This window comes from Arabidopsis lyrata, assembly GCF_000004255.2.
Source record: "Arabidopsis lyrata subsp. lyrata unplaced genomic scaffold ARALYscaffold_2, whole genome shotgun sequence".
NCBI classification, from domain to species: domain Eukaryota; kingdom Viridiplantae; phylum Streptophyta; class Magnoliopsida; order Brassicales; family Brassicaceae; genus Arabidopsis; species Arabidopsis lyrata.
Genome location: NW_003302554.1, coordinates 12134957 through 12161905, shown reverse-complemented (window position 1 = coordinate 12161905; position 26949 = coordinate 12134957). Strand labels below are relative to the sequence as shown.

Genomic DNA, 26949 nt, shown 5'->3' with positions numbered 1-26949 from the left:
AAAACTGGACTTGAAAACATGTTTAAGTACACATGCTACTTAAAACATGTTTTCAAGTGTGTTAAAAACTGTGGACTAGTTTTCTATACAACCACCGCTGGATTTAACTTATCCTAATTTACGTAAATGTATAGCTCGTTATAAGTAAAACAAAAAGTCGAATATTTATTACTTATCCTAATTATTCCTCCCATTTTCATCACTTTCTTTTTTCTTTTGACCCGAAGAAGCAAATTCTCGTAATAATTTAAGATATAATACTTTCTTCTTTTTTTTTTTGATAGGATTAAGATATAATACTTAGTCACATGAATCACTTTTTTGGGTCATCGACCCTTTAATCATTTAACAGAGTGTACTATATATGACTCTTCTTCTATGTACTTTCCGTCACAAATTTCAAAAATCAGTGGTGGATTAAGAACAAACTTAGTCACTATAGGGGGGCAATGTAAATGTTGTTACGGGTGATTAATTGTGCTACAAGTTTTTTCATCACTTAAAATACGTTTAATTGTAAATTTATAATTTAATGGAGTCAATCGCATCTTGTTTTAGTGGCTTTACCAATATACTGTATAGTGATTTGTGTTAATATCCAAATTCAAATTCCGTATGTTACATGTTGACAACAAAAGGTAACACAAAAATATTCATAAAATATCAAGAAGGCAAATTTATTAGCAATATAATAGAAAAAACTTAGTCGTTCTTGATTAGTTTCTTGGATCCGAAAAAAATATAACAGCTAAAAGTTAAGTCTATGAAAACTGTCGGCAAACTATGTAATGTAGTATTAGAAGCATTAGTCGGTTTAAGTTTAAAATTTTATTGATTAGAGTATGGTTGTTGGTACATTAGTTGGAGGCATAAAGTACTTACCGTCTAATTTTATCATGGCAAAGAAAAGAGAATGATCATTTGTTGACTTGACCAAACAAAATGGGTATGTATTGATAACAAAGAAAATTATGAGGTCTCTTTTGAAACTTAATAATAATATGGGGATTGATTGTTCTACAAGTTTCCACTTTTTTACATGGCATGCGATGGGATTGTGTTGCACGTTGTAGAGAAAGATTGTTGAGTCTCATTTTGAATTTGAAATAAGGTTTTGTGATCATCTTTGTGGATTCTGCAATCTTTGACTAAATAATACTAATTATATATATATATATTACTTACATTCTGATCTTTTAATGGAAATTGGAATCTTGACGTATCTAATCTAACGATATCTATTCGGATGTCACTCACTATGAGAATGATCGGCTAGATTCTTTATTAGATATCCATTTGATAAATTTTAGTCTAGTGACATTTTCGAATAGTAGTATCTTGAAATATATTTTGGTTGTATTAGGAAGTTTCCAGATAGAATTCTCACACACTTACTTGTTCACATGATGAGTTACTTAACATGAGAAAAAAGATTTTAATGTATATAGGTTATGATCGATAATACTAAACTAGAAAAAAATTATGAACATTATGCAGTCATTAGGAAAAATTATACTAATTAACCAAAATAAAATATGAACTTTTGAAATTAGCAAAATTACCGCACAAATCTTAATTTTAGAAATAATTTATCTAATTTGAACCATAGTTTACCCTGTTTCATATGAAGAATGAATTAGCCTTCAAACTATTTTGTTTTTATCGATATTAGCCTTCAAACTATTTTGTTATTATCGATATTAGCCTTCAAAACATTTTCCTTTTTAGTTGTTATAACATCTATAATCGATATTTCCTTCAAATCATTTTTTTCTTTGTTAGTAAACATCTATAAGACAATTACAAGACATCTACCATGATCGAAATTCAGCTAACGAGTTACTAAAATTTAGGTATCATATTACACAACCGTCACCAAGCCTGTTTGTCTAGAATGTCCGTTTAGACAAACGGTCATCCAAATCATTTTTTACAACACTAGTTAGTATATAGCACGAATTAAGCTCAATATGTAAATTCAAAGTGAAGGAAACATCCCTGATTCAAGGGTTGTGTCATTTCTTCATTATTTATAAACGTGTACAATAAATTCCTTCATATAACCGGTTGTTACGGAATGACTTTGTCACCAAACATGTTCTTCAAAGGAGAAAGTGACGATAAAAGTAAATAAAACAGTGAAGATAATCTTTGAAAGAATATTCAGATATGTTTATCTTATTTCTTTTTAATTTTTTTAGTGGATTGTAGAAATCTGGGCAAGCTAGTTTTCTCAAGATTATTATGATGTGTATAAGTTTTCTTTGCTTTTCATATTCATTTCCCAAGATACGCAATCTTTACCCATCACTGCTTTTGCTTTTCTAATTGACGGCAAATCTTCTTTCTAATCATAAAAGTATATAAATCGACATATATGTAACAATATCAATTCTTTAGAACAAATTAATATTTTTAAACATTAAGTATTAGATTATATTAAAACATCTTAATTAAGTTATAACATCAATACTATCAATTACAAATTACTGGAGGACAAGTTAAAAATGCTATTAGTAAGAAAATCTATATAAAAGAGAGCTCGAATGAAAAAGATTTTGTTTTTCAAATGTCATTTTTATTATATTTAAACGTTGTTTTGGAACAAGAGTCACGAATTACAGTTTTCTTTTAGCTACTCGATCTACACTTTGTTTATCTTTTCTTTTTGTAAATATCATTACGACTATCCAGAAATACCAGTTCCGGCACCAATTGTCTGTGAAAAATTGGCATAGGTGTAACTTAGTTGATTTATGCTTACTCAACACATCCATTAGCGAGTGGCAATCACCTTCTAAACCCCACGTTGATTGGACTGTTTAATAGAACCGTTTCAAATTATATATATATACCAAGTTCAAAATATTTTTGAGAGACAAATTTAAATATGTGATCAAATAGTTTCTAAAATATTATAGGTTCTAGTTTATATGTATACAAATTTTTATTTTCTACTCTGGACTATGTTCGGCTACTCACTTGTACATGGTGTAAGACGGTCATTGTACATTCCGCTTTCTTCGGGAGAGCATCGATCCTGATCCGTCATCTTTCCACAATGCCCAAGCCGGCCAAATTCATTCTAAATAAGTCATCCAAGTCGATTTCAATCACACAAGTGGATAAGCATGTAAAATATAAATCTGGTTATTGCCAATAATATGGAAAAGAATGAAATTTTGGATCTGACTCAGATACATTTTGCAAGAATAAAGTTACGCATTTTTTGAAAGGCAAAAGCGATTTAAATAGTTATCTAACGCTGTACCCACACACAAAAAAAAAAGTAACTATCGGACAAAATCAAATAGTATATCGTACCATAAATGATTGACCCGATCTTATTTTCTTGATAGTATAAATATTTGTAATGCATCGTGTGAACCGCAAATTTTGTCCCCAACGTTTTTAGTGGATAAATATTTAGTGCAATTTCTCATATTTATAAGTTGCAATTGATGATCATATTTCTACATAAATAATATTTCCAGCTATATGCTATATCCTCGTTACTAAAATATATGTAGATATATATGTATAATTCGTTATTTTAAAAAAATCTACTACTCTCTCAACTATACTCTCTTTACAAGAAAATCTAATTTTAAATAAAATGAATGTATTTTATCAAAAAAAAAAAAAATGAATGTATTAAATTTCACAGTTTTCTAGATAACAACTAACTTTCACCAATCATACTTATAGAGTATTAATTTCATTGAAACACACAAAATTCGAAGGATTACTTACAGCTGAAATCATAAATCATAAACTAGAAAGTGTAACACTAGCCACAATATCTGTTATAATAATAATAATTGAATTTAGGATCTGCCATTAGTCGACGAATTTTCTTCTCCGTACGTGTTTTTCTATAATAAAAATGAAGTCCCGGAAAAAAAATACAAATAAATAAGTCTTTGTTTTTAAAAAGTTGAAAACATTTTTGAGAAAGTAAATGATTAAATAAAATAAAATAACAAGAATGAATTAATACCGTTTTAACTCCACTGCAGCCTCTGCAGCACTATAAATAGATGCTTTGGTACTCAACAATGTTGTTCCGTATCTCTTACCAAACAATCTCTTTCTCTCTTTCTCAAAATCTTGTTTATTTTTTTAATAAAACAAAGAAATTAAAGATGATGGTTACATTAGTACTAAAGTATGTCCTCGTGATAGTCATGACCTTGATATTGAGAGTCCTATACGACTCCATTTGTTGCTACTTCCTCACACCAAGACGCATCAAGAAGTTTATGGAACGTCAAGGCATCACCGGCCCTAAACCCCGTCTCCTTACCGGAAACATCATCGATATCTCCAAAATGCTCTCTCAATCCGCTTCTAACGACTGCTCCTCCATCCACCATAACATCGTCCCACGCCTTCTTCCTCATTATGTCTCTTGGTCCAAACAATACGGTATGCACCATTAACGCTCGTTCAACGTTTTTGGATGTCCGTCTATAATTTAGAAAACGTCTTTTTTTATGCTATTATGTTACCTGAAAAATAAAATTTAATATTTTTTCCCCAAATATTAACGTTCAAACATGAAGCGGATAATTATAGTTTCCTTTGCTTATGCTTTGGACCGGACATGCCTACAATGCATTTTCTATTGGATTACACATCTACGCAATCGAAAATGACTGAAATGCCCTCTTGTAGGAAAGAGATTTATAGTGTGGAACGGGACAGAACCGAGGCTATGTCTAACGGAGACGGAGATGATTAAGGAATTGCTAACGAAGCACAATCCGGTCACCGGAAAATCGTGGCTGCAACAACAAGGAACTAAAGGGTTTATAGGGCGGGGGCTCCTCATGGCCAACGGCGAGGCTTGGCACCACCAACGCCACATGGCGGCTCCGGCGTTCACACGTGATAGGCTCAAAGGATACGCGAAGCATATGGTGGAGTGCACGAAGATGATGGCTGAGAGGCTGAGAAAGGAGGTTGGGGAAGAGGTGGAAATCGGAGAGGAGATGCGGCGGCTCACGGCGGATATAATATCGAGGACCGAGTTTGGAAGCAGTTGTGACAAAGGAAAGGAGCTTTTCAGTCTACTCACTGTTCTTCAACGTCTATGTGCTCAAGCCACTCGCCACCTCTGTTTTCCCGGTAGCCGGTAAGTATCTTTTGTTTTTTTTTCACAAATCTTTCTTTTTTTTTTGTGTATGAATATTGCAAGTTATCTTAAATCATTCTACGATTCTACAAACTTTTAAGACTAAAATTGAAAGAAACAAAATTTGCCATTTCGCGGCTTTTTTATTAAATAAAATATCCTAAAAGAATAATAAAGTATTATTAGTATATTTTACTTAATTTAATGAAACGTTAATTTAAATATATCCACTGACATATTTTACTATTTCTGTTTTTTTGCTAGCGCCAACGTAAAAACGTTGCATGCATCTAATTAATGACTTTAACGTGTAATTAATCTTTGTGTCTCAAAAAGGTTTCTACCGAGCAAATACAATAGAGAGATAAAGTCTCTTAAAACGGAAGTGGAACGTCTTTTGATGGAGATTATAGAGAGCCGAAGAGACAGTGTAGAGATCGGTCGGAGTAGTTCCTATGGAGATGACCTCTTAGGGCTTCTATTGAACCAGATGGATCGCAACAAGAACAACCTTAATGTTCAAATGATAATGGATGAGTGCAAGACTTTCTTCTTCACCGGTCATGAGACAACTTCTCTTCTCCTCACGTGGACTCTCATGCTCCTTGCTCATAATCCCACATGGCAGGACAAGGTCCGCGATGAGGTCAGGCAAGTTTGTGGCCAAGATGGTGTCCCCTCCGTTGAACAGCTCTCAAGTCTTACTTCGGTACGTTCTTTTCACTCACACTATCACCTTCCTTCGTCGTTTTTTAATGGAACAATGGTTAATTCTTATCATTTGTCTTACTTTAGCTTAGGCATCCGAAATCATGGTTAATATATTTCTAATATCTTAATAATAAAATATTAAGAATGAAAAGAAATATCTAAAAAATTAACATCATATTTTTAATTTTATGCAAACAAAATATTAAAAAATAAATAATATATATTAAATATAAATTCCAGTTAATCTTTGATTGATTGATTAGGCGTTATGTCCTTCTCGAAAGTTCGATTAGTGCCTAATGAATTATAAAATAATGATTTTTATTCGTGTTTAACATAAAACCGCAGCTTTTAGAGTCTTTCTTCTTTCTATTTTGTTTTATATCTTTGTTTGTCTAATCTTGAGGTAGGTAATTTTCTCGCTCGTAAAGCTAGAATTCGTTATCTGTTTTTTTTTCTTTATTGGTTCGCCTTTAAACCTACGCAAATAAATAAGTAAAGGTTAGTTGACCCAAAAAAATCAGAAGTCTTTTGAATATTTAAAAGCAAACGGAAAGAGAAAGATCATATGAGTTTCACGTTTCCATTACGATTTTACAAAATAAAATAATTTCTTAAAAATAAAAATATGAGATATTAAAAGAAGTAGTATAACACTTCAAACAATTGAAACATATGTGATAATGTCTTATGCGTTGTTATGCATATACACATGTCTACTAAAGTTTTGACTTTGGTCGAGAATTAGGATAGAATCACAATTATATCTTTCATTTAAAAAAAAAGTTTTTTGATTGTAACGCCAATTTTTATGGGTGCGGGTGGGGTACTACGTTCATTCAACACACTACAGGCAATGCCACTAAGTCGTAGTGCTTCTTCCGTAACTAAATTTCAATTAGTACATATCTGGTCAACTTTAATATGATATATCTACAAAAATTGTTAATGTATTATTGATTTATTTCATTAATTGTTATATATAGTTTCAAGTCAGATCATTCATTTCATGTATGACATACAACAAATTGCAGATATTTATTAGTTATTAGACTAAGTGAAATTAACATTGGCATTGCTTCATTTTATTAGATAGACCAATAGAGAGACTCATGATGAATTGCCTTTCCACATTTAAATTGAACTAAGGTATATTTTAATAATGAGATAAGTAAAATATTCCACTTGTTGAAAAGATTAACACTACAACATGCTTTGCATAAAATACTAAAAGAAATCATTCATTAAACGATTTTGACAGATTGAAAGGCAATTCTTAAAATCAAGTAAAGATCCTTGAGAAAGAGTCATAAGGCACTTCACAAGATTGTTAGATATGATATCTTAAAAGGGTTTTATATATTTTAATATTCAACTAACTTATCTTTCTCTCTTTATTTTTCTTTTTTTCAACAGTTAAACAAAGTGATAAACGAGTCACTAAGACTTTACCCTCCTGCTACTCTTTTACCAAGAATGGCATTTGAAGACATAAAACTAGGTGACCTAATCATCCCTAAAGGTTTATCTATATGGATCCCTGTCCTTGCTATCCATCATAGTAAAGAATTATGGGGCGAAGATGCGAACGAGTTCAACCCTGAACGATTTACGACTAGAAGTTTTGCATCTAGTCGCCATTTCATGCCTTTTGCAGCTGGACCTAGGAACTGCATTGGCCAGACTTTTGCGATGATGGAGGCGAAGATAATATTAGCAATGCTTGTTTCCAAATTCAGTTTCGAAATATCGGAGAATTATAGACATGCTCCTATAGTTGTGCTTACTATAAAACCTAAGTATGGAGTTCAATTAGTTTTAAAGCCACTTGATCCGTGAAGGGAGACTTATCTAGTTAAGCTTCCTGAGAGAGTACTTATTTTTGAGTGACATGAGGGATTTGTAATTGAAACGATTTTGTAATGAGTATAATGAAGAGTTTTAATTTTTGTTTTCTTGATAATTACAAATTGAAATAGGTTGCAAGTTATTTCAAAATTAGCGACACATTTTCGAGTTGCCTTGCGTTGAACTACAATATTTGGATATTTTACTGTAATATACTAATATTGTACAACATGCATGATTATTCATCTATCCAACACTCTGAAAGCAGACGACACTCGGGCCTCATGAGCCCATGACCCCCAAATGATACTCTTTCTTTGACTAATCTATAAGAACAAAAACAAAATAAACTTTATTACTTTTAATTAGAGATTGTATTATTTCCATTGAATCTTATCCTCGTTGCTTGAGAAGAGCGATTTCTCAAAGTGCTTCTCCCCCAACGTCCCATTGGAATTTTTTTTTATTACTAATCTGTAATTTTTTGTACTCGATTGGGGATTATTCTGTAACCTTTATTTTATTTTTTTGTCATCTATTCTGTAACCTTCAATTACTCTCTATTTGAGGGGAACTTTTTTTTTTGTGCTAATAACATTTAACAGAAAAAAGAAATAAAAAAATTCTATCCAAACTCAACTCCAAAATATGGAAATCATCAAAGTCAACTTCTAAAAAATAATGGAAAGAATCAAAGAAATACAAACTCAAAACGAAGTGGAAATGCACTGCATCAAACAACATTTAACGTTAGAACTAGTTTTTTTTTTTTAACCATTTGCCAAGACTAATGATTTTATCACGAGTCTAATAGAAAACCACATTGCAAGTCATATGAAAGAGGGTGAAAGTGGGTTGATGGCTACAATTTTTATAACAGTTTATATGTATACTTTCTTTTGTCAACAGAATTATTTATATTTTAGGTGAAGGAATTTTTATATATGTAGTTTTTCTGTCGACAGGCTTATATTCATTAAATAAAGTCGTTTCGAAATTAAATTTACTCAAATAACTCACATTTTGTTAACAAAAACAATCAGGAATAGATAGCAACTTTTCGTTTTTGGAACTTTCATTGCATCGTGTGCTAAATTTTTTTGATGAGTATTGTTTACCATATTCTTACCAAAATTGTTGGACATTTTGAGAAAAAAAATAGAAATTTCAAAAGTTTTTGAAAAATTTCAAGTATTTTTTGGAAACTTTCACATATTTTTATTAATTTTCATTCAATTTCCGAATTTCAAAAAAAATTAGAAACTTTAAAAGTTAACGTTGTTGTTTGCAATATATTATGTTTCTATAAAAGCATTTGTATCGGTAAGAACCCATTGAGCCTCTTAAATATATTATTTTATTTTTTATTATTTATTTAATTTTTAAATCATAAAAAAGTTAAATTAATAGAACAAAAAAAAAGTGTTAAATGGATATGTTAAAAAGTAAAAAATGTTTCTCATGAAAACCGTATATCAATATCTCTACTTTTTGATTAAATATTTTTTTAATGATGAGAAGTCCATCAAAACTTCCTTGATGACCATGCTCTAAGTTGTTTTCTATAAAAACACCGTTTATTGTTATCATTTTCAGTTCCCAATTTTTTTTTGTCTAATTTCAATTGCCACTTTTGATTATTTTTATATATATGAACTCGAACGCATGACATTTAAATCATAATTCCAACATCTTAAATTCAGTATTAAAATTAGTCACTAAATCTAAATATTTTAAACTAAAATTAATGAGACTGTGGCAGTGGAAACAGAGAAATGTCAAGTTATACACAAAAAAATATATACAATCAATTTGGACAGTGCACTCGTAAGATTCTAACTCGGTTGAAACTAAGCTGGGAGAGATAAAGAAAATCTGAAGATTTCTTTATAGAAAATCAAGAGATTGTTTCCTAAACCAGAAATAAATTGGTGCTCCAGCCTCCATGGCCAAATTAGTTGGAGATGTATAGAAAATATCTTTTCGTAATATTAGTTAAAAAAAACACAAGAAGGGTTTTGATGGGTTGTCTCTGTGTAAGGTCACATTATGTTTATCTTTGGCTTTAAGGTCACATTATGTTCTCTGGCCTAAGCCAAAAACAGTCGGTCTTCATCTAAATCTTTTGGACTTTATAAAGTAAAAAGGTGAATTTTTAATATAAAACTATTTAAACTCATAATTATATAGTAAAATGGGTTCAATCTAGATAAGCCTTTAAATAATAAAGAAACATGACAGATAATAGGAATGATAAGTGATGGGGGTAACGAGGTGATCTTTTTAATAAATTTATTTTGTTTTAGATCAGCACTTATAATGATTATAAGCTTGATTTTTGCATCTTATCTTCCAATATTTTAAGTGCCTGAATCGATAAAGCACCTTATTTCATAACGGAGAAGCATGTCAACTTGTAATTCTATATAATTAATGCCAACTTTTTAACTCTTATATGTCCACTACTCATTATTGATTTTCTTGTTGATTTTTATATTTTTTTAACAAAATTTAAATCAGACTGTTTTGAAATCTTTTTATATTTTTGCACTAAATATAAATATATATATATATATATATATATATATATATGAGAATGGATTTGGATATCACCAAAATGAAGTTTTTAGAGAGTCAAATTTTAGCAATAAGTGCGTATTAGGTTTTTAACCAAAAATATTTATGAAGTTTCATGACCACTACTAGTACTTAAGGGGAAAACTCAATGAAACAAAAACCATGATAGGAAAAAAATAGTACAATCACGCACATAATCATATTTCTTCTTCCGGAAACATCATCTTCAAGATTTACATTCCGATCATATATATAGAAATTATTATAAGTAGAACCTTAATGAACAAATTCATATAATTATCATATAATCACTCGAGGCATTGAATGTCTAGTCCATAATATTTCTTTCAGATGTAAGATTATTTCTTGTCTAATTAGACTGGGATGCCTGCCCCTGTCCCCTTGTACTATATCGTTTCAACTCGGTTCCCCCTGTACTTTCACCCTCTACCTATTTCTCCCTATACACATGATATTCTTCACAATTCTACCCATTTTTATAAAATTTTACCTAATTCTCCAAAATCAATTAAGCTCCTTAAATGCGTTTTAAAATCACTAAATCGCGTTGTGAAGAATATCATGTGTATAGGGAAAATAGGTAGAGGGTGAAAGTACAGGGAGAACCGAGTTGAAACGATATAGTACAGGGGGACAGAGGCAGGCAGCCCAATTAGACTTTGTCCAAATAATATTGTGCATACAACCTTTTAAACATGCATCTTTTACATAAGAGTTATTCATACTTTTCTTGCAAAACTTACTATTTTGACTTTTCTTCTTAATATGATATTTCTAGACCATTTTCTATGTAAAATTATATAAGAATCTTTAAGCTAACATCTATTTCGCTAGATGTTCAATTACCAATCCCAAAAAACCATCAAAAATCTGATCTTATACAAAAACGGTCATTATCCAGATCCGTGAAGAATTTTGGGAATGTAATAGGAATGCTACTAGTCACTACTCAATTTACATTCCAATATCTCGATTCAACAAGTAAGACTCAACATTTTTATGTTAAGGGGTTAAGTACATCAAAACATGAAAATGTGCAATAAAGCTCTCATCCTCAAAATGGTTTTACATGAGAACAAAGCATAATAGAGTTAGAAAGAATAAAGAAAAACCTTCTGGCTGCGAGATAAATCTCGAACTCAAATCATGCATACTTTCTTTTTTTTTGATTTACTTAACCCCTTAACACAACATACAATGGTACGTTAATGGACTGTACAAAGGTCTATGACATAGAAAAAGAGCGAACTACCGACCAACGACATGAAATCGATTAAATGAACCGTGCCATTGTGCAAATAATGGTCAATAACCTATATATTTTCAAGGGTACAATTTAGTTTGATTAACGGGTAATGGAAGCTAGTTTACCTCTAGCGCTTAAGTGCACATTCATAAAAGCCATTGGTAGATAAGGTGTTAATCAATCACCCAATCTTAGTATTACATTACATATTTAAAATGAATGGCATTTATAAAAATACATTCGTTAAAAGGTTATGATTTAAGCTAAACTACAAAAAAAAATGCTATTCTCAAGAAAGTATTTCGTAGCAATTCTCTCACAAATTTTGCGAAAAAATAATTTTATAGTGGATCCATTGCAAAATGATCCTCGTAAATCTCTTTCAAGATTTGTGAATCATTGACAGTAAGTTCACCGTCACAAACCTTAAAATGATGTTGCGAGAAAATATACTATCGCTGGAAACTTCGTCGCTTGTAAGGAATTTGTGTTGGTCTTAGTAGAAAAGTCGTCGCGATTCCGTAGTATGAGCTATGAATTGTGAGAAAAATCATAAAACTATAGTAAAAAGGAATTTTTAAATTGTAAACTAATTTAATATATGAATAAAAATCAAAAACTTAAATTTAAATGAAACAGAAATATTTAAAATACAGAATAAAGTTCAAAAACAATATATTTTTAAATCAATTTTTTTTTGAAAAAAAAAGCCTAAATTGCTCATGTTACTGCCTAATTTCATATTTGACAAAGATATCACTACCAGACACAAAAACATTTTCATTTCATCTATAACACGCTTTTACTAAGTAAACACCAATCACCAGTGGCGGAGGTAAGGAGGGAGTGGGTTCACATGACCCCTATAAATTTTATATATTATTTATTTTTAGTGTAAATTTGATTGAATTTGAGGAAATATTTGGTTAAAATTAGTGTTTGACCCCTATAAATTTTTGTTCTAACTTCCAAATGACCCCTTTAATTCATATAATTTTTTAATTTATTGTTCATCATAAAAATTTTGTATTATTTTGACCCCTATAAAACTTGTTTCTAGATCCGCCACTGCCAATCGCAAACATAATAATATTTTTGTGTAAATGATGAAAAAGCAATATTATTTTGTGTGAATAATAACATAAGTACGTTAGCAGAAATAAAAATCGATAGTTTAACTGGTTAAACCCTATATCAAAATATGAGACCAGATTATGAATTTTATTTTTTTAATAAACTGTGGAAGTTCCGAACTTTCGGTCCATACTGTCTTCTAATATCCAAAGTCAATTTTTAGATATTCTGATTTGAAAACTAAACTTTCGTACTAAAAAAAGGGTATGAACCCTTAACACGATGAGTTTGAACTCTTAAAAGTTAAATTATAGATTACTCTTCTATTCCATGATTCCAAAGACTACACATCTAAGGTACAAAACTTCCTAACCTACATAAAAGAGTGTATCTACCGAATTTACCATGTGACAACGGACAATGTTGGGGTCGGGTTCCACCCTTTGGCGCCGAGCCAGACTTAGAACACTTCGGGAGTCTTTCAGAGATCATCTCGGGGCATCGCATCATTCACCTCGGGATATCTGTCTAATCGATTTAGTATACCCGAGCCCATCGCCTCGGGGATACTTAAACAAGACGACGAAAGCACCCGAGCCCAATTGCCTCGGGGGTACCCGAGCCCATCGCCTCGGGGATACTTAAACAAGACGACGAAAGCACCCGAGCCCAATTGCCTCGGGGGTACCCGAGCCCATCGCCTCGGGGATATCCTGAACAAGACATCGGAAGCACCCGAGCCCAATTGCCTCGAGGGTACCCGAGCCTGGTCGCCTCGGGAGTTTCTGAGCCCATCGCCTCGGGGACACCCGAAGAAGCCATCCTAGAGTGCCCGAGCCGGTTCTTCCTGTGTACCCGAGCCAGTTGCATAAGTTCCCCGAGGCGAAGTCTTCATCATCGCCCGAAGCAAAGACTTAGTAAATATTCTTCTCTAAAGGTATCATTTCCAAGCAAGTTATCATTTCCGAAAAAGAAGGATCATTTCCGATAAACTCGGAAATGATAAGGAAGAATCGCGAAGGATCAACTCAAATCAGGAAATCTTCCGAAAACTCCGAAGAATAAGGAAATTGTCCTAATCCGCGATATTCTGGCCGACTTCAAGATAAATGGAAATCTTCCGAGAATATCGCTGGAGAGGCGGTTTATCGTCCCTATATAAAGAGACTCAAGGCTCAAACGAAGGGCAAGGAATATCGCTCTAGAATTTACACTACGCAAAGCTCTCACAGCACAAACACCTTTTTCTTTTACGATCAAACTCTTGTACGATCAAAATCATCTTTTCATTAATAATATCAAGAACACCATCTTTGGTATCAATCGTTTCTGTTGTTCTTTGAGAATTCACGATTATCGTATCCCTAAAATAAAACCCTAGACAAATCTTGATTGTGTTAGTTTCGACTTCCACAGTTTGGCGCCGTCTGTGGGGATACTTTAGAATTCTCTTACCCTAAGACGCAGAACTCGATTACTGAAAAGGACGATGAACGAAGACGGCCGTCAGACGCCACCAGCTGGAGGAGGAATCCCGAACCCTCCGAACCCTCAGAATCCTCAAGCCGCCGATCCGACGATCCTAGCGACTCTAGCCGAACTGAAAGATCTGATGGTTAAATTTCAGAAGAAAACTGACGACCAAGAGAAAGCCAACCAAACCTTGGCGCAGCGAGTCGACGAAATCGCAACACGCGGGCAACAAAAAACCACACGTTTCCAAACTCGGCCACCACGAGCTCGGAGGGACTTGCCTGGCATCAACCCAACGAGACTCACGTTCGCGACACCAACCGGCAACACCAGAGTCGCAACCCGAGCCGACCCTGCCAGGCGCGAGAACCAAGATGATCCCACCGAGCCGGACGCAGTGGACTTGACGGACGAGCCAGATGATCTGCAAGATGAGCGTACCCGAGCCGGAGCTAACTCCGCCGAGCGAACAGATCTCACTGATGACGAAGAAACTGAGGAAAACATAAGGTGGGCCGAAGAATCCGAAAGAGAAGGCGAGCTAAGCAAGATCCGAGCCTCCCTAGCCAAGGCGGAAGCCGATATGAAGCTCGTCAAAACCCAGATACATAGCGTCTCATCCTCCGCGCCGAACATCGACCGAATTTTGGAAGAATCTCGGAATACGCCCTTCACCAAAAGAATTTCTGAGACGACGATGTCCAACCTGGGAAAGTTCAGAATCGACTCCTACAACGGATCAACCGACCCGAAGTGCCACATTAAATCGTTCGTGATATCTGTGGCCCGAGCCAGGTTCAAGCCCGGGGAAAAGGATGCGGGTCTGTGCTTACTGTTCGTGGAACATCTCAAAGGACCCGCATTAGAGTGGTTTTCAAGATTGGAACGAAACTCGATTGATAGTTTCGACGAGCTGTCGACATTGTTCCTCAAACAATACTCCGTGCTCATCGACCCCGGAACTTCCGACGCGGATCTATGGTCCTTGTCTCAACAGCCCACCGAGCCATTAAGGGATTTCCTCAAGACCTTCAAATCGACGCTAGCCAAAGTCGAAGGAATTACAGATGTAGCAGCTCTCTCGGCTTTGAAGAAAGCTCTCTGGTACAAGTCAGAATTCAGGAAAGAGTTAAACCTGTCTAAACCAACAACAATTCGCGACGCGCTGCATCGAGCCTCGGATTTCGTCGCCCACGAAGAAGAAATGGCGCTACTAGCAAAGAGGCACGAGCCAACAAAACAGGCGCCCCGAACCGAGAAAACCGAGAAAACCCAAGCGACACCTTCGGTCCAGAAGAAAACGCGTGAGAGCGGTACGTATACGCATCACGAGGGGCGCAATTTTTCAGGATACCATAGCTATCAGATTGACACGCCCCGAGGCCGTGGCCGCGGCAGAGGCCGAGGCCGTGGGCGAGGAAGAGAGTCCTTCACCTGGACAAGGGATCAGCCACCGAGCAATGATCAAGAATATTGCGAACACCACAAAATTTTCGGCCATCATACCTCGAGATGCCGAAGCCTCGGAGCCAAGTTAGCAACCAAATTCCTAGCTGGAGAGCTCGGGACAAACGTTACTCTTAAGGACCTCGAGCCAGAACCGGAGCCCGAGCAGACCAACCCAGGAAGAGACCCCGAACCAAGGAACCAGGAGTCTCAGAAAAGAACCCGGGGGTCGGAAGACGAAGACCGAGATGGTACGCGGCAGAAGGTTCTTACCATAATGGGCGGATCGCCATACTGTCCTGATACCGTAGCGGCAATCAAAGCTTATCAACGCCGAGCCGAGACGCCTAGCAACTGGACAAGACGCTTCGATCGACCTAACGACGTGATCACATTCGAAGAAAGCGAGACAAACGGGCTCGACATGCCACATAACGATCCAATCGTCGTCACATTAGCGATAGGAGATCATGATATTTACCGAGTGTTAATTGACACCGGCAGCACCATTGATGTGATCTTTCGCGAAACGCTCCAACGAATGAACATCGACATGTCACAGGTGATTCCGACCCCGAAGCCTGTCCTCGGATTTTCAAGGGAAACTCTGATGACACTTGGAACCATCCAACTACCAGTCCGAGCCGGCGGGGTAACAAAGACAGTCAACTTCTCAGTCACCGACCGACCTACCATCTACAACATCATAATGGGAACCCCGTGGTTAAATCTAATGCGAGCTGTCGCATCGACATATCATCTGTGTGTCAAATTCCCGACCCCTAATGGCGTGAAAACGATATGGGGCAGTCAGAAAAATTCTCGGATGTGTTTCATGGCAGCACACAAACTCCGAAACCCTGTCACTGAAGCGAAGGCTGAAACCGATCACAAGAAATCGAAACTTGGCCGGAGTGAAGAGAAGGCTATATCTAAACAGTTATAGCAATTACAGATCGAGGAGGCGCGCGAGGAGAAGAAGCCTACCTCGGATCCTGTAATCTCCATTAGCCTCGAGGACGAACGGCCTGAACGATGCGTGGAAATTGGCAGCGACTTAAGCGAGGAAATCAAGACCGAGCTCATCTCATTCCTCAAAGAGAACATCAACACCTTCGCCTGGTCAGCTGAAGATCTACCTGGAGTGAGCATCGACGTAATCTGCCACGAGCTGAATGTTGATCCATCTTTCAAGCCCATCAAGCAGAAGCGAAGAAAATTGGGCCGGGATCGCGCAGATGCCGTGAACGCCGAAGTTGAAAAGCTCCTGAAGATCGGCTCGATCTCTGAAGCAAGGTATCCGGACTGGTTAGCAAATCCCGTCGTGGTTAAAAAGAAGAACGGCAAGTGGAGAGTCTGCGTCGATTTCACCGATCTGAACAAAGCTTTCCCTAAAGACAGTTTTCCGCTCCCACATATCGATCGTTTAGTGGAAGCAACCGCGGGAAATAAGTTGCTATCATTCATGGACGCTTTCGCAGGATACAATCAGATTCTCATGCACCCCGACGATCGCGAGAAGACAGCATTCATCACAGACCGAGGTATCTACTGTTACAAAGTCATGCCCTTCGGACTCAAGAATGCTGGCGCAACGTATCAACGGCTCGTCAACAGGATGTTTTCCGAGCAGCTCGGGAAGACGATGGAAGTTTATATCGACGATATGTTAGTCAAATCCCTTGAGGAAAGCGATCACATAGGCCATCTACGCGACTGTTTCCGTCAGCTCAATAAGCACAACATGAAGCTTAACCCGGCAAAATGTCGTTTCGCGGTAAAGTCTGGAGAATTCTTGGGATATCTTGTAACTCACCGAGGCATCGAGGCAAACCCGAAGCAGATCGATGCTCTACTAAACATGCCCTCACCGCAGAACAAGCGCGAAGTCCAACGTCTCACCGGGAGAGTTGCAGCCTTGAACCGATTCATCTCGCGATCCACTGACAAATGCCTGGCTTTCTACGATACTCTGCGCGGGAACAAGAAATTCGAATGGACCGATCGCTGCGAAGAAGCTTTCCAGGAACTAAAGAAGTATATGGCCAATCCACCGGTTTTAGCGAAACCAGTCCCGGGCGAGCCGTTATTCCTGTACATCGCAGTCTCTGATACGGCTATAAGTGGAGTCATAGTCAGGGAAGACAGAGGAGAGCAGAAGCCGATATTTTATGTCTCGCAAACTTTCACCGACGCGGAAACACGCTATCCGCAAACTGAAAAGCTCGCCCTCGCTGTAGTAATGTCAGCTCGGAAGCTACGACCATATTTTCAGTCTCACTCAATTGTCGTCATGGCGCCCGTATCCCTCCGAACCATCCTGCACAGTCCGAGCCAATCGGGACGCTTGGCCAAGTGGGCAGTAGAACTCAGCGAGTATGACATCGAATACAGAAACAAAACATGCGCGAAATCTCAAGTCCTGGCCGATTTCATCATCGAACTGCCGACAGAGAACACCCGAGAAGAGTCACCCAACGCTGTTTGGATCCTCCACGTCGACGGCTCATCCTCAAAACAAGGTTCTGGCGTCGGAATCCGCCTCGCATCACCAGAAGGTGAAATCCTTGAACAATCCTTTCGGCTAAATTTCGACGCGACTAACAACGTGGCCGAGTACGAAGCGCTGATAGCAGGACTTAAGCTGGCTCGGGGACTTAAGATCAACAAGCTGCGAGCCTTTTGCGACTCCCAGCTCGTGGCTAATCAATTCAATGGAGAATACGCGGCTCGCGACGAACGAATGGAAGCGTATCTTGCTCTCACGCAAGACTTGGCGAAACAGTTCGGAGAGTTCGAGTTAACCAGAATTCCACGAGGTGAGAACACATCGGCCGATGCCTTAGCGGCTCTAGCTTCAACCTCCGACCCAAATCTGAAGAGGATCATACCGGTTGAGTTCATCGAAAAACCGAGCATTGAAGATAATAGCAAGGATCAAGTTCTGACAGCTCGGGAGACAGAAGAACTGGAAGAAATGGACATCGAACAGCTAGACCAGCAAACTACGGACGCAACCGAGCCCGAGTACGGAAGCGACGCTAAATGGATCGGAGCCATCCGAAGCTACATTGCCGATGGAGAAGTTCCTACTGAAAAGTGGGCAGCTCGGAAGCTTAAGGCCAAAGCGGCTCGGTATACTCTGATCGACGGAGAGCTCTTTAAATGGCGATTTTCTGGTCCTCTCCTTATCTGTGTCGAAGGAAACGAAGCTCGGAGAGTCATGGAAGAAGTACACGGCGGATCTTGTGGAAACCATTCCGGCGGGAGAGCCCTAGCCATAAAGATCAAACGCCACGGATATTTTTGGCCGACGATGGTCAAAGACTGCGAGAAATTTTCTCAACGGTGTGATAAATGCCAGAGGCACGCACCAACCATTCATCAACCCGCCGAGCTCCTCTCTTCTATCACTTCGCCTTATCTGTTCATGCGATGGTCCATGGACATCATCAGACCTCTACACAACTCCAAACAGAAGAAACTCGTCCTCGTACTAACAGACTACTTCTCCAAATGGATCGAGGCAGACTCCTACGCCAGCATCAAAGACGCGCAGGTCAAAAACTTCGTCTGGAAGAACATCATATGCCGCCACGGGATACCTTATGAGATCGTTACAGACAACGGATCGCAGTTTATTTCGGCTCGGTTCGAAGGATTCTGCGAGAAATGGGGAATTCACCTCAGCAAATCTACGCCTCGGTATCCTCAGGGGAACGGACAGGCCGAAGCGGCAAACAAGACGATTCTCGACGGAATAAAAAAGCGCCTCGACGCAAAGAAAGGCCGCTGGGCCGACGAATTAGAAGGAGTACTCTGGTCACACAGAACCACGCCACGGCGAGCCACGGGAGAAACACCTTTCGCCCTTGTCTACGGCACGGAGTGTGTGATTCCCACCAAAGCCGAGATCCCGGGACTGAGAAGACGTTTTCTCCCCGAGCAGGAAAATTCCAACACTCAGATGATGCTGGACGAGCTGGACTTAATTGACGAAAGAAGAGATTCGGCTTTGGTCCGAATGCAGAACTATCAGAATGCAACGGCTCGGTATTACAACTCTCACGTTAAACATCACCGTTTCCACGAAGGAGATCTCGTACTGCGCAAAGTTTTCCAGAATACCGCCGAGCAGAACGCAGGCAAACTCGGCGCGAATTGGGAGGGACCTTACACGATCGCAAAGGTAATCCGTCCCGGCGTTTACGAACTCATCAACATGAACGGCAAAGCGGTACCTAGATCCTGGAACGCAATGCATCTAAGGAAATACTACCGCTAAAAACCTAAGGTACGCATGTACTTGAACTACGGGGTGGCTTGATCCCTGAAAAGGGTACGTAGGCAGCTCGTCCTCGGACGAGTTCAGCTACCCCCCCTAATTAAAAAAAGGGGGGAGTGGGTCCGTATACTTATATACTCCCACTAAATTTTTCAAATTCTCTAAGTTTTTACCCTTCGGGTTACCAATCTTATCCACCTCGGAGATTTTAACGGTCATCTTATCGATCTATAAAGCTAAAAGTTCGTTCGGACGATGGCCACGTCCTCGGACAGAAAAAGCTCTTTTCACCGCCTCGGTTACAGCGCGCTATATAAACAGTCGAGACGATTCGGTCGGAGATATCCTGCCATAAAGAAATTGTCTTCAGAAAACCCAGTTGACTTCTACACTGGTACCCCAGTTCGCTTCTAAGCACTGGCATCGACTATATCAGCTCGGGTCGCAACCGACAAAGATTAGTCCTACTTACCAAAACCCAGTTTACTTAACACTGGTACACGATTTGCCTGGTTCGAAAAGTGGTTCGAAAAGTGGTTCGAAAAGTTACTCTGAGACTAGAAATTTATCGAGAACAAAATATATTCATTATCAATAGTGGATAAAGCCGTCCAGGCATCAAGTCTTACAAAAATCCAGAATTAAAAGAAGAAATGTGCCACGGATCTACTCATCCCGCTCCTCCGGAACATGTGCGACTTCGGAACTCAGATTCGTGCCGGCTTGATCCGTAATACCAATTCCCGCGGCAACCCCCTCGATTGACCTGTTTCCGAAATTATCTTCAACAGAATCCGGAGAAGCCGGAGGAAGCCTCAGATCCTCTCGCAGCTCGGTTCCGATCCGCACAAACTCCTCCTCAGCATCTCCATACTCAGCTTTCCACTGGAGAACTTCCTCCTTTTCATCTTCGACATTTTTGCCGCCTTCAAGGTCGGCGATCAATTCAGCGTTAGCTCTGGCCTGGACTAGGAAAGTTTCCAAAATATGAGACCAGATTATGAATTTTATTTTTTTAATAAACTGTGGAAGTTCCGAACTTTCGGTCCATACTGTCTTCTAATATCCAAAGTCAATTTTTAGATATTCTGATTTGAAAACTAAACTTTCGTACTAAAAAAAGGGTATGAACCCTTAACACGATGAGTTTGAACTCTTAAAAGTTAAATTATAGATTACTCTTCTATTCCATGATTCCAAAGACTACACATCTAAGGTACAAAACTTCCTAACCTACATAAAAGAGTGTATCTACCGAATTTACCATGTGACAACGGACAATGTTGGGGTCGGGTTCCACCCTTTGGCGCCGAGCCAGACTTAGAACACTTCGGGAGTCTTTCAGAGATCATCTCGGGGCATCGCATCATTCACCTCGGGATATCTGTCTAATCGATTTAGTATACCCGAGCCCATCGCCTCGGGGATACTTAAACAAGACGACGAAAGCACCCGAGCCCAATTGCCTCGGGGGTACCCGAGCCCATCGCCTCGGGGATACTTAAACAAGACGACGAAAGCACCCGAGCCCAATTGCCTCGGGGGTACCCGAGCCCATCGCCTCGGGGATATCCTGAACAAGACATCGGAAGCACCCGAGCCCAATTGCCTCGAGGGTACCCGAGCCTGGTCGCCTCGGGAGTTTCTGAGCCCATCGCCTCGGGGACACCCGAAGAAGCCATCCTAGAGTGCCCGAGCCGGTTCTTCCTGTGTACCCGAGCCAGTTGCATAAGTTCCCCGAGGCGAAGTCTTCATCATCGCCCGAAGCAAAGACTTAGTAAATATTCTTCTCTAAAGGTATCATTTCCAAGCAAGTTATCATTTCCGAAAAAGAAGGATCATTTCCGATAAACTCGGAAATGATAAGGAAGAATCGCGAAGGATCAACTCAAATCAGGAAATCTTCCGAAAACTCCGAAGAATAAGGAAATTGTCCTAATCCGCGATATTCTGGCCGACTTCAAGATAAATGGAAATCTTCCGAGAATATCGCTGGAGAGGCGGTTTATCGTCCCTATATAAAGAGACTCAAGGCTCAAACGAAGGGCAAGGAATATCGCTCTAGAATTTACACTACGCAAAGCTCTCACAGCACAAACACCTTTTTCTTTTACGATCAAACTCTTGTACGATCAAAATCATCTTTTCATTAATAATATCAAGAACACCATCTTTGGTATCAATCGTTTCTGTTGTTCTTTGAGAATTCACGATTATCGTATCCCTAAAATAAAACCCTAGACAAATCTTGATTGTGTTAGTTTCGATTTCCACAGACAACAACACTACAAATGCGACACTATTGACATTCTAACGTAGAAGTAATTTGTGGTGGATGTGTGTTGCAATTTGTATGCAATGTACACATTTTTTTTCTTACTAAATAATCATTGTTTACATGGGATAATTGACTAAAATATCAATTTTGCAATTGTGTTTGTGACTTTGCGTACATGGGTCACCTTTTTGGCGCCTGCATATGATAGATATATCCTTTCGATAATGATTAGACGCAAAAATCTTCTTTCTGTTTTATATAAAATTATTGTTTTAAGATAATATTTTAAACTAAAACCACTCACGAGAAGAAAAAAAAAAAAATTGAAACCACTTAACTCGTAAACTACAGGACAATCTCTTGTTCTGGGTAAATCGATGACTTGACGCTGATATTAAAAATATATGATTGATAAAATAATGCATATATTGGTTATGAAAATTAAACTAACATAGTTTGTTGTCACATTGTAGAGATCTTAGCTCTGAAATCATGCGGCCGATGTCACCCCACCCATTAAGGCACACGATTGAGTCTACAGTCTGAAATCTAAATAGTTCTAATGCAATCGTTGCAGCAGTAGAACTATCCAATTCATATTTTCGAGTTATTAGATCACATTTTGAATTCGAATAATGAAAAACAAATGTTCCAGTGATTTCATTCAATTATTTTTCCACGTTATAATTTTAACTACAATATTAGTTTCTCTAGGTTTAACGAAAAAAATTGTTAGTTTCTTATTAACTTTGGAAAACTGCATTTTACTGAATAATTTTACAATTAACAAATAATATTACATATATTACTGATTTTTTTAGCCTATAATACTTTTAGTTTGTGAAATTAATTTTCATGGAAAAAATATATACTGTAGGCTTAGAGCATCAGCAAAGGCATAACCGAAGGGATATATGTTAAGACGGTTTTATAATTAAAAAAAGCTAAGAGTTTGTGTTTAGAAATAAAGTTAATAGACTTGATTATTGGTAGAGGCGCCTACTTTTATGAGATCCTTTCCGTCAAAAATTCCTAACCAACAATATCCTCCCACGTGGCTCTCACACCCGGGTGTGGGATAACACTCAACTTATGTCTCTAAACTAACTATTCCCTTATTTTCTTATATTTTATTACTTACACCCAACGAGAAATTACCCATTGTGGGTGGTCTAAGAACTGCATTAATTATTTTAGCATAAATGATAAGTGTGCGTGTATAGGGGAAGATAGATGGACAAATTTTGGATTCAAGTCCAAAAGAGCTGGGCCATATTTTCGGCTGAATACACATTTCGACCCATTTAATTTAAAATAATTCAACCTCTTCTCTAGCTAAATTAAGATTTCTACACATATCCTTTGAGAACGAAAATCTAACACACATGTTAGTCATTCGGTAACGGTTCACATACAAAAGGGCTTTTTGAAATAAAACTATTTATAATGAATGACTAATCATCGTATGGAGATTTCACCACTAAACAAATTAAGATTTTTTGTAATCTAATCCCCCAGAGATCTCTGAAAATAGCAGATTTGTTAAGTTAAGACCTCTTTATCATTCATACACCGAACATGCAAAAGAAAAGAAAAACATAAAACTCAAAAAAGAGAAAAAAAAAAGAGAGATTTGTTAATCTCTATTTGTACACCTAAAAACTCAACACCAAAACTTGTAACTAAGACCCAGCCAAAAAAAAAAGAACCATTCACTCACTGCACACGAGTCCTAGCTCAATCTTACACGTGTCCTCATCCTCAGACGTGCCACACCTCTCCAACTTTCTTTTCTTCATCGGCACAACCACGTGACTCCCACGTGATACAGGCTCCAACCCCAAAGTTAGCTCAAGCCCGATCCAACTCTTTGGTTCCTCCGTCGTCGTCTCTTCAGACGACACCGGTGACTCGTGGCTCAGTGACGACTCATGACTCAACGACCTCACGTTTCTCTCTTCCTTGCATGCACCACGGCTCCGTCTCTTCACGTTCTCTTCCTTGCTTGACACGTGTCTTATGTCACAGAGCTTGTTATTAAAAGGAGGAGCTTGACCCGTAACCGCCGCGTCGCATGCGATCGGAGTCACGGGTGAGCCTCTCATCACGGCCTCGACCGCAGCTTGACAAAGATGCCAATTCCCGGACCACAATAAACCGACTGATCCATATATCGGGTTCACAATCCTCCCGCATGCTTCGTACAACAATGACCTAAATATCCCTACAAAAAAAAAAAAAAAAAAAAAAACAAATCATTAGATGCATGCTAGAAAAATAAACAGAATCCTATGTTTCCTAAGAGACCTAGTTCGATTCTGGCTTGGAGGGACTAATAGCAGTCCCGGTAAAAAGATGTATGAGATTCGGCCCAGAACTTCGCAATTAACCATAACAAAAAAAAACATGACATGCATGGGAAGTTGGTATACCAGGACGGAGGTGGTCAGGACCGGTGTTGAGGAGGTTCATGAGGCCGGCACGGCCATAGAACTTGGCGAGGAAGACGGTGGCGTTGGCTTGAGATTCAGCGGATTTGATCCATTGAAGACAAGGTCTTATGCTACAGTTTTCACTGCAGCCTTTTCGAAGAACTCGACATCCGTTACAGCTCATACGCATTTTAGAGAGGGGAAAAAAAAAGAGGAGGTTTTGTTTTTTGGGTTTGGGGGAAAGTACACTACGGTCCAGAGGTATTTAAGAGGGAGAAGCTGCTTGGTTTGGTCGGAGAGATCATAACAATTAACGAGGGAAGGACTTTGTCGTCTTATATATTTGTCTGTAATTTGTGACGTGTGTTGTATTTTTGTCTAAACGAATTCAAAGTACTCCTAAGAGCAACAGCAATGGTAAGGATCTCTTAAGGATCCTTAAGAATTTTTTAATTGTAAATTTTGACAAATATAAAGTTAAGGATTTGCAATGGTAAGGATCTCTTAAGGATCCTTAAGAATTTTTTAATTGTAAATTTTGACAAATATAAAGTTAAGGATTTGCTTAGAGGCTCTTAGAAATATTCATGTCCAATGGTAGGAATCCTTAAGAAAGAAAAATTTGAAAATAAAATTTGGTGTTTGAGTTTTGATTGCTTGAAAAGAAAGATAGAGAAGACAAACTATACAAGTTTTTGATACATTTTTTATAAACACATTTTAAATAACAAGATTCATGACAATAATATAACAAAGTATACAAGATTCATTTGAAAACACATCAAAGACAAAACTATACAAGAAAGAACATCATCTTCTTCTTGAAGATACTGAGAATATGGCCTACACTTTGGCACATGAACATGGCTAATTTGGCACTAGACATGTCTCTTAATGACGAAAATATGCATCCTGCAAATGAGAGTACAAGAACTCAAAGTCTTTACTGAATCTGTTTTGTCATTTACTCAAAACAAAGCTTTCACAGAGAAGGCAAAGTTAAACTGATTCTGTTTCATTCAAAAGCCAAAGCCAAAGCCAAAGTTAAACTCAAAGCTGTATTCATTCATTTTAAAAACTGAGAGACAATGAAAGTCTCTTACATTGATCACATAACAGAAACAAAAGAAACAATAATTTCCTCTCTTGTCACCTTTATGTTTGATGTCTTCTTCTTTGTCTTCCCGATATTTATCTCTGCTTTTCTCCCCCTTATTTTTCATCTTTAGTGTAGTCATCTCCAGAAGTGAGAAGCCTGTCGCCAACATCATCACTGTTATCTTGATGCTTGTCTCCAGTACCATGATAGTACCATGATCATCCCTCTTATGCCTTGATCGCTTCCCACTATAATACTGTAATCCACAAGAAAAAGACAAAACAAACTAAAGTACTTTTATTTTCTTCCCAAGAATCTCCTCTTCTGCGTTATACCACCTGTAATCCGCAGGACATGTTGGTGGATCAACAGACTTTTTTACATGAATCAAGATCAAATACAAATCTTTAATCTCAGATTATGTAATCAATAACCCAAATTAACAGATTAAGAGACTCATTATCTATTCAAAAACTCAAAATTGCGTTTACAAATCAAAAACCCTAATTTCTAGCAAAACAAATCTCATATCACAAACAAATAAAACTGAGAGATTCATACCGTGAGGAAGCGATTGGAGCCACTGGAATCGCCTTTCTCTCCGATTTGATTTGCAGAACCCACTGATTAGGTCAACGAACTTCTGTTGGTGACCACGCCGACGGTGGAGATGAGCATCACGGCTTATTGTTTACAACGTTGCTTCGCTTTTTACTTCCGATTTGATGATGTACATCGCCGGAAATGAAGCTCAAAGAGATTCGCCGTCGGAGAAAACAAAGAGAAAAGAGAGAGGGTTGAGAAAAACTGAAACGCGAAAGAAAAAAAAAAGTTTGTTTTCTCACTTTTCGTGCTAATGACAAGGCGACACGTAGCGTCTCTTAGAGCAACAAAAAAAACCTTAAATTAGAAACGTTCCTTAAGTTTTATTTCTGTTTTGATTTAAATTTGGACCTTTTATTACAAGAAACTATGGGTTAGAGCCTTTTAAGAGCTACCATTGCTGTTGCTCTAACTTTCTTTTATAGATGATGTTTTAAGAAAATACATATAGATTAAAAAATTATTTAATTTTCTTTACTTTAAAACAAACATAATTTATTATCTTATCAACTAATAAAAATTATTTGCATAATATAAATCATTAAAACCAATAAAAAATTAATTAATATTATATTGAAAACTAAAAACATCATCATCTATTTAAGAACAAAAAATATAAACTTTAAACATTATTTATAAAAGAGCAGAGTGAGTATAAGATGTCAAAGAGAGAAAAAAATCGTAACCTTTTTATATATACTTTTTTAAATGATGTATTT

The 26949-nt window shown here is 37.6% G+C and overlaps 2 protein-coding genes and 1 long non-coding RNA gene across 3 annotated transcripts; 1 reads left to right on the top strand and 2 right to left on the bottom strand.

The window, feature by feature from the left end:
• Positions 1-4030: 4030 nt before the first annotated feature.
• On the top strand, positions 4031-7803 carry LOC9323168 (cytokinin hydroxylase). The gene is made up of 4 exons (XM_021033938.1): positions 4031-4428; positions 4678-5137; positions 5474-5846; positions 7265-7803. The coding sequence occupies exons 1-4, from the start codon at positions 4041-4043 to the stop codon at positions 7685-7687; spliced, it is 1644 nt and encodes a 547-aa protein (XP_020889597.1). The 5' UTR covers positions 4031-4040; the 3' UTR covers positions 7688-7803.
• A 15814-nt stretch (positions 7804-23617) lies between these two features.
• LOC9323167 (LOB domain-containing protein 40) lies at positions 23618-24897 on the bottom strand. The gene is made up of 2 exons (XM_002887056.2): positions 24529-24897; positions 23618-24320 (listed from the first exon to the last, which is right to left on the bottom strand). Exons 1-2 carry the CDS (start codon positions 24716-24718, stop codon positions 23809-23811), a joined length of 702 nt encoding a protein of 233 aa, XP_002887102.1. The 5' UTR covers positions 24719-24897; the 3' UTR covers positions 23618-23808.
• Positions 24898-25555: 658 nt separating this feature from the next.
• LOC110224291 lies at positions 25556-26462 on the bottom strand. Its single transcript, XR_002328970.1, has 2 exons — positions 26189-26462; positions 25556-25965 (listed from the first exon to the last, which is right to left on the bottom strand). It is a non-coding gene; the product is annotated as an uncharacterized LOC110224291 (long non-coding RNA).
• Positions 26463-26949: the final 487 nt, after the last annotated feature.

Excerpts from the sequence above, each read along its gene's own strand:
- LOC9323167 (XM_002887056.2), bottom strand. The coding sequence starts at position 24,718 with ATGCGTATGAGCTGTAACGGATGTCGAGTTCTTCGAAAAGGCTGCAGT. Across the intron at positions 24,321-24,528 it reads TCCTGACCACCTCCGTCCTG|GGATATTTAGGTCATTGTTG; the intron begins GTATACCAACTT and ends TTTTTTTTGTAG.
- LOC9323168 (XM_021033938.1), top strand. The coding sequence starts at position 4,041 with ATGCTTTGGTACTCAACAATGTTGTTCCGTATCTCTTACCAAACAATC. Across the intron at positions 4,429-4,677 it reads CTCTTGGTCCAAACAATACG|GAAAGAGATTTATAGTGTGG; the intron begins GTATGCACCATT and ends GCCCTCTTGTAG. Across the intron at positions 5,138-5,473 it reads CTCTGTTTTCCCGGTAGCCG|GTTTCTACCGAGCAAATACA; the intron begins GTAAGTATCTTT and ends TGTCTCAAAAAG.